At 36.8% G+C, this 8,824-nt stretch overlaps 1 protein-coding gene across 1 annotated transcript in view; it reads left to right on the plus strand.

Annotated features, from left to right (window-relative positions):
- The window catches only part of LOC109845676 (protein TIFY 10c-like), a 2,313-nt gene extending 1,015 nt beyond the window's left edge, over window positions 1–1,298 (plus strand). The window contains exon 3 of the mRNA XM_020414946.1: window positions 788–1,298. Within this exon, the coding sequence (XP_020270535.1) occupies window positions 788–1,024 (237 nt within the window). The 3' untranslated portion in view covers window positions 1,025–1,298. The remainder of the gene's footprint in view (window positions 1–787) is intronic.

Raw genomic sequence — 8,824 nt, forward strand, 5'->3', positions numbered from 1 at the left:
GCCGGGAGCTCCGCCGCCGACAGGACTACGATGGTCAATGCTGCAAAACTCACTACTCCTGGTAATTATTGCCCCTCTTCTTTCTCTTGGACCAATGAGCAAATTTTAAATTATTGAAACAAGTTAAAAGTTTTGGGTGCAAAAGATATGATGAAGCATGTGAAGTACATATATTTAGCATAAATTATAGTTCGAAAGAATTTAGGATTTACGAAATTTGGTGAAAAGTTATTTTTTATACATGTTTTGATTTTTTTTTTGTTGGAATAAAACAATTTTAGACCATGGATTATAAAAATTTGCAACAAAATAAGAATGATGATAATACACTTGAAATTCAGTGTTACGCTCCAAAACGATTGAAATGATCTGGGAAAAAAAAATCATTACCATTCCAGCTACTTTCTAGATTGTAGGTATATTAGATAAGTTAATAAGTTTAAGTTTATACAGTGGCGGATCCACCCTGATCAAAGTGGGGTCACGTGACCCCACTTTGGTCAAGGTGGACCAAGGATCCCTTCAACAAAGAAGGGCACATTTCATAAAACCCCTCTTTTTAAGTTTGTTTATTTTTAGAAACCTCCCTTCAACATTTATTATTTTTCAGAAATCCTAAAAATCTGCCATTGAGTTTATAGACATGTTGTTTTAATATGTTTAACATAAAAAGTTTTAAAATGTTTAATAGACATGTCTTACATCGATTATGTCGAAGGTAAATCATTCATTATGGTGTACAATTCTTAAAATCATGTTCAGGAGAAAATTATCAAGTAACTAAATATATGTTTGGATTTCAAAACTATATAAATTTCTAATTTCTTATGTTATTATTTTTGTAACAGAGATATCGATGCCAATGGCAAGGAGAGCTTCACTTCACAGATTCCTTGAGAAAAGAAAAGACAGGATTAATTCCAGAGCGCCCTATCAATTGAACGACTCTTCTAAAATTGGGTCTACTACTAAACCTCTAGAGGCGAAGTCATGGCTTGGATTGGGGCAGGAGATCTCAAATTAAGCTTATTAATTTTGAATGATATGTATACGTTTCGTTCTTGGATATCAAAGGAATAGAAAATTCTTTTTTTTATTATTATTAAGATAAGTGATAATTGTTTGGGAGAGATGGGAGCTTATCCCATTTTTTGTGGGAAGTTGCACCGTTTCCCACTTGGCAGTGAACATTTCAACCTTGGCCATACTAATTGAATTGTAATGTTTTTTTTGGTCATGCAGTGTTCATGTATAATGTAATTTTCTAATCTTAAACATGTTTTATATGTTGTTGTGAATTTTTTTTGGCTCTTTATCCACTATTCAAGCTAAAATAACATTTTTTTAATCTTGAAAACAGTGTTCATATCTTTTTTTTCTTTTGGTTCTTGCAAATGATGAATTTAATCTTTACCAGACATTTCAGATGGTATCATATATTTGTAAATTTGTCATCTTAAGCCAAGATTTGTTCGATGGTATCAACAATATTTCATCAAACTTTTTGTGTTTTCTATTACATGATCGTTGTAGCTTTGGTTGAAATCCATCACAATACATCATAGGCCTCATTCAAAAGGGTATTACGATAAATTCATTTTCTCGCATTAATTTGACAGTGTTATGTTAGATCTAAATCAAAACTTGAGATCTAAAACCATATAGCTATGATTAATTCAAAGAGATTAACAATAATCTAAAAGAGCGGAAGCTTATACCTGAATCCATTGCTTAATCTTGAGATGAGTTTTGATCTTCTAACCTTAGGGTTTCTCTAAATCCGAATTTCTATAGCTAGATGGGGGTGTAGAGAATTAGAGAATGTAGTTTCCCTAGATTAGGGACCATAACCTCTTATTTATAGATGTTGTACATTTGTAATTTAGCCCCTCAATAAATCACAATTACAACCTGGTATCTGCACATATAACCCCATGATTATATTTAAATACCCATTAACCCAACTTAATTGATCACTTTAGTGGGTTATCCTCAAAGATAGCAATACACATTGATTAATCATATGTGCCCACAAATAGATTTATTAGATTAAATCCAACAATCTCCCACTTGGGCACCATATGATTCCTTAAATTGTGTATAACCTTATGAGCTCAAAAAATGCTATCACTGAAACCAAACATAAAGCACCACAAATACAAACTCCCACTAAAACATAATATCCTCAAATAATACCACACCCATATGAGCAGTATGCTCATGAAAGACCTTAGGTGGCAATCCCTTAGTAAGAGGATCAGCTATCATGGAGTTTGTCCCAATGTGCTCTATGGATATCTGTCCACTCTGTACCCTTTCTTTCACAACCAGGAACTTAATGTCAATATGTTTTGACTTAGTTGAGCTCCTGTTGTTATTGGAATACATTACTGCAGATTTATTGTCACAATATAACCTTAGTGGTCTTTCAACATTTTCCAAAATGCGCAGTCCCGTGACAAAATTTCGCAGCCATATTCCCTGATTGGATGCCTCATAGCAAGCTACAAATTCTGCTGCCATAGTGGAGGAAGCTACTAGTGTTTGTTTGACACTTTTCCATGATATAGCTCCTCCTGCTAACATATAAATGTAGCCTGATGTAGACTTCCTGCTATCTTGGCATCCAGCAAAATCAGAGTCCGAATACCCAATGACCTCTAATTTCTCTGATTTTCTGTATGTGAGCATGTAATCTTTTGTTTTCTGAAGATACCTCATAACCCTTTTGACTGCTATCCAATGATCCATACCAGGGTTGCTTAAGTATCTGCCTAACATCCCAACAATGTACGCAATATCCGGACGCGTACATACCTGAGCATACATTAGACTTCCTACAGCCGAAGCATAAGGAATCTTCTGCATTTCCTGAATTTCAAGGTTACCTTTAGGGCACTGATTGAGACTAAACTTGTCTCCTTTAGCAACAGGGGTGTCACCTGGTCTGCAATCTTGCATGCCAAACCTTTTAAGTACCTTATCGATATAGCTCTTTTGTGATAATCCAAGAATACCCCGAGAGCGATCTCGATGTATCTGGATCCCTAATATAAAAGAGGCGTCCCCAAGATCTTTCATCTCAAAATTCTTTGATAGAAATCTCTTGGTTTCGTGTAACATGCCTATATCATTAGTGGCAAGCAAGATGTCATCGACATACAGAACCAGAAAGATAAACTTACTTCCACTGAACTTGTGATATACACAGTCATCAACAATGTTCATCTCAAAACCGAACGAGATAACTATTTGTTGAAACTTATGATACCATTGACGAGGAGCTTGCTTGAGTCCATAGATGGATTTCCTTAATTTGCAGACCATATTCTTTGGGTCTCCTGACACAAAGTTTTCTGGTTGCACCATATAAATCATCTCATCAATGTCTCCATTGAGAAATGCAGTCTTAACATCCATCTGATGTAACTCAAGATCATAATGAGCAACAAGTGCCATGATTATTCTGAAAGAGTCTTTCGATGAAACCGGAGAGAAAGTCTCTGTATAATCAATGCCTTCCTTTTGAGTATAGCCTTTAGCCACAAGACGTGCCTTATACCTCTCCACATTACCATTTGCATCCCGCTTGGTTTTAAAAATCCATTTACAACCAATTGGTTTTGCACCTTCTGGTAATGGGACAAGTTCCCAAACCTTATTGTCTTGCATAGACTTGTACTCTTCATTCATGGCATCAATCCACTGTTGAGAGTTAGAACTTTTCATGGCCTGAGAGAAGTTGATTGGATCATCTTCTAACATTCCACTACTTTCCTCATGTTCTTGGAGAAATACAATATAATCATCCGGAATAGCATTTCTCCTTTCTCTCGTGGATCTCCTTAATGGCACTGGTTCTTGAGGTTGTTGAGTTTGTTCTTCTGGAACAGGGAGTTGTTCAACATTATCATCTTGAGGTTCCGGATTTACTTCTTGAGCAACAACAGGTATAGGAACCTGAATATTGTCAAAAGTAACTGTATGGATTGGATCTGAAGCCAATTCCTCCTCAAAACTAATGTCTCTAACCTTATTTCTCCCCCCAAACTCAACATCCTCAAAGAATGTTGCTGTTCCCGTTATATATATATATAAAATCACAAATCCTATTTAGGTAATTACAACGTGAGCATAAGTACGTCGAGCGAAATAATCCAAACAAGGAAACCCTCATGTATATACTATGCAGCTCAGATTGTAAGTACCTAGGTATAAGAGGATTTTAGTATTTAGGAAGTTACAACACGAGCATAGGTACGTCGAGCGAAATAATCCAAACAAGGAAACCCTCATGTATATACCATGTAGCTCAGATTGTAAATCCCTAAATACCAAACCCAAAATCTAATGCAAGAACAAATAACTTAAAAGAATACAAAACCCATCTCTACTGCCAAACATAGTGTCATGTTGAACTCACATGAGTGTCATATGAGAAAACGATTAAGTGTCCAACACATAGAATATATAGATTAAATGTCCAACACATGGACTGCATGAAGTAAACGTCCAACACATGGACTGAAAATAACGAGTGTCCAACGCATGGACTGAATATAACCATTGTCTAACGCATGGACTGAATATAACTGATGTCCAACGCATGGACTGAATATAATCAATGTCCAACACATGGACTAAATGTAACCAATGTCCAACACATGGACTAAATATAACCAATGTCCAACACATGGACCGAATGAAATGAATGTCTAACACGAGGACTGAAAGGTAATGCATGTCCAACACGGGGACTGAGTAAAAGGTATGTCCAACACGAGGACTAAACATAAATTATGCAAAGTGTAAGTGTCGATGATACATGTATACACAAAAGATACACATAGGCTAATGTCACACGTGCCTCGGTGTGCGGATCGGTACTTGTGTCAAAAGTCAACTCACATGTACAGATAAATCACTAACATTATAAACTAGTGTCAGATAATCGAGGCGACCCCAAAAAGCAACTCAAACAGATCAAAAATCTGTAAAACACCTCATCAGTCGACTCATGTGTCGACTAGGATTGGTCGACTCATTGGTCGACCAGACAAAACACAAAAAATTGAACACTTTCCCGTCAGTCGACTCATTAGTCGACTCATCAGTCGACTCATAAGTCGACTCATGAGTCGACTCATTGGTCGACTGAGCAGAAAATCCCCAGTTTTCTGCTTACGATGATTATCTGCGAAAAAATTAATAAAAACTAAGGTTCTCTTTGTTCATGTCCAGCAATATATATTCAATTCTAACACATGTATATCAACAGAAAAGAAAGATTTGCATGTATTATTTTGCATTAAAACCCTAAACATATTTCTTCATGTTTAAAAACATGTTGAAATTATTAAATCACATGAAACCCATTTTTAAGACTAATTCCAGATCTGGATCTATATTACAAAAATGTTGGTGTGCTTTTTACTAACTGGAAAATATAGATCTTGCAGCTTAGAATGTAAAGCATCTATTTTATACAAAAAATATGTTTTAGGCTCAAAAATCTGAAATAAAAACTCATAGAAACTATACAAACAGTGGGTGAGGAGGGCTGGGCGAGATGTTACTCGCCTCTGGTATGCTGACCAACTCCTGAATCCGAGAGAGAAAGATCTCCTATGCTGCACCTCGTCAAATCCCGCTGAAATCCTCCGAAAAATCCCCCAAAAATTTGAGGGGAGAGAGGGGCTAGGGTTTCTCTGATAACTGATGGGTTTTCGGGTTGGTTTCGGGTAGGAGAGATTTTATATAAGTGGTGGTTTCTCTGATAACTGATGGGTTTTCGGGTTGGTTTCGGGTAGGAGAGATTTTATATAAGTGGTCAAATCCGAAACAAAACCAACCCAACCCGCAAATAAAAGAAAAGCTAGAAATCAGCCCGTCAGTCGACTCATTAGTCGACTCATTAGTCGACTCATGAGTCGACTCATAAGTCGACTGAGCAGACATTTATTTCCAGATTCGTGCATGTTTTGTTATTTAGCCAAAACCAATGCAAGAACTCTATGAAACCACACTTATACATGTCTAGAAACATGCTACCAAGTATATCCATGACCTCATGTCATTTACCACACATAGAACTATTTATCACCAATAGTTCATATATACTTCTAATAAAATACGGGGTTTTACATTCTTCCCCCTTAAAAGAATTTCGTCCTCGAAATTCAGAAATCATACTCAAACTAATAATATTACTCTAGACAAGCATATAACGATATTTATTTTTAACAATTCAGGATGACTATATTCCCACTCAACCCTTATCAAATGGAACTAGTACGTTTGGCGAAAAATCCAAACAAGGAACCCCTATATATATACCATATGTTCCAAAAGATTAAGAATTGAGCGGAAATATTCTCATTCTAGCGGTAAATCTAAATATAGTCACACATATACTCATGCACATAAATCAATCCACTTCCTCAATAAATGTAGGAAGTATTGCTACATAGCATCTTCACGCTCTCAAAAATAAAAAATCATATTCGATGTCTACACTTAACCATCTAAAATGTAAATACCCCCACTTAACCCCTAACTAAATGGAACAAGTACATCGAGCGAAAAATCCAAACAAGGAACCCCTCATATATATACCATATGTTCCGAGTACTTAGGAGATAAGTGGTAATACCCCAATTTTAGCGTTAAGTATAAACATCGCCATAATTGAATCTATAAGCTGTATATAAATCATACAAAAGCTTTAATTTACCTGCTCAAACATGTGTGGATAGTCGCGACGCATGTCCTCTTCGCATGCCCAAGAAATCTCCTCAACGCCTCTTCGGTTCCACTGAATTTTTACTAAAGGAAAACAACTTGTTTCTAAATCTCTTGTCTTCTCTAGCAAGTATACAAATTGGGATTTCAATCGTAGTCAAATCATCCCAAAGCTAAATCTCCGGAACGGTCCAATACATCTCATCTCAAGCTTTCCCCGCCTCGCTAAACATTTTCACAGACGATACTTTCAGCATAACTAACTCTTCAAATTTTGAAACTCCAAAGGTCTTCATCTCTTATCTGCATAGCTCTTTTCTAACTCTGAGCGGCTAGAATCTGTTCTCTAATCAATGTTACTTTCTCAGTAATCTGTCTCATAAGCTCTGGCCCAAGCATTAAACTATCCTCCGGCTCTACCCAACATATAGGCGATCTGTAAGACTTCACGTACGATGCTTCATACGGGGCCATACCAATTGTCGCTTAATGACTGTTGTTATAAGCGAACTCTATTAGCGAAAAAAAAATGATCCTCCCAACTATCTTGAAAGTCAATGACACTAACCCGCAACGTGTCCTCTAATATCCGATTTACTCTCTCCGTCTGATCATCCATCTGTGGGTGGAATACACTACTGTAAGATAAATCTGTTGCCAAACGAATCCTAGAAACCCTTCCAAAAATGTGGAATGAACGCTGAACCTCAATCCGATACCATCGTATCTGGAACTCTATGAAGTCGAATAATCTCCTGAATCAATATCCTCGCATACGTCTCAGCTGTATAGTTAGTCTCCACTGGAAATAAAATGTGCTGACTTCATTAGTCTATCCACTATCACCCAAACAGAATCATTCTCTTCCTTTGACTTCGACAACCCTACGATAAAGTCCATAGAAATATCCGCCCACTTCTACTCCGAAATCGGTAAAGGCTGAAGTATTCCTGTCGTTCTCTGATGTTCCGCCTTCACTTACTGATAGGTGAGACACTTAGCTACATACTCTCAAATCTTTCTACGCATATCACTCCACCAAAAGTGTCTCTATAGGTCCTTGTACATCTTCATCTTAGTGGTCCCTGAATGTACCGTGTACCGAGTACGACGTACTTCATCTAATAACTCCCTCTTAAGCTCTGCACTAGCTGGCATAAATAGTCTATCCTTCTTCCGTAGATCTCCATCTGTAAAACACATCATCAGTCGACTCATGTGTCGACTAGGATTGGTCGACTCATTGGTCGATCAGACAAAACACCAAAAACTAAACACTTTCCCATCAGTCGACTCATTAGTTGACTCATCAGTCAACTCATAAGTCGACTCATGAGTCGACTCATTGGTCGACTGAGCAGAAAATCCCTAGTTTTTTGCTTACAATGATTATCTATGAAAAAATTGATAAAAACTAAGGTTCTCTTTGTTCTTGTCTAGCAATATATATTCAATTCTAACACATGTATATCAACAGAGAAGAAAGATTTGCATGTATTATTTTGCATTAAAACCCTAAACATATTTCTTCATGTTTAAAAACGTGTTGAAAACATTAAATCACATGAAACCCATATTTAAGACTAATTCCAGATCTGGATCTATATTACAAAAACGTTGGTGAGCTTTTTAGTAACTGAAAAATATAGATCTTGCAGCTTAGAATGTAAAGCATCTATTTTTATACACAAAATATGTTTTAGGCTCAAAAATCCGAAATAAAAACTCATAGAAACTATACAAACAGTGGGTAAGCACTGGGCGAGATGTTACTCACCTCAGGTATGCTGACCAACTCTTGAATCCGGGAGAGAAAGATCTCCTATGCTACACCTCGTCAAATCCCGCTGAAATCCTCCGAAAAATCCCCCAAAAATCACCAAAAACGAACTAGGGTTTTAAGGGGAGAGAGGGGCTAGGGTTTCTCTGATAACTGATGGGTTTTCGGGTTGGTTTTGAGTAGGAGAGATTTTACATAAGCGGTCAAACCCAAAACAAAATCAACCCAACCCGCAAATAAAAGAAAAGCTGAAAATCAGCCCGTTAGTCGACTTATAGGTCGACTCATCAGTCGACTCATTAG

Source organism: Asparagus officinalis, chromosome 6, assembly GCF_001876935.1.
Source record: "Asparagus officinalis chromosome 6, Aspof.V1, whole genome shotgun sequence".
Classification (NCBI taxonomy): domain Eukaryota; kingdom Viridiplantae; phylum Streptophyta; class Magnoliopsida; order Asparagales; family Asparagaceae; genus Asparagus; species Asparagus officinalis.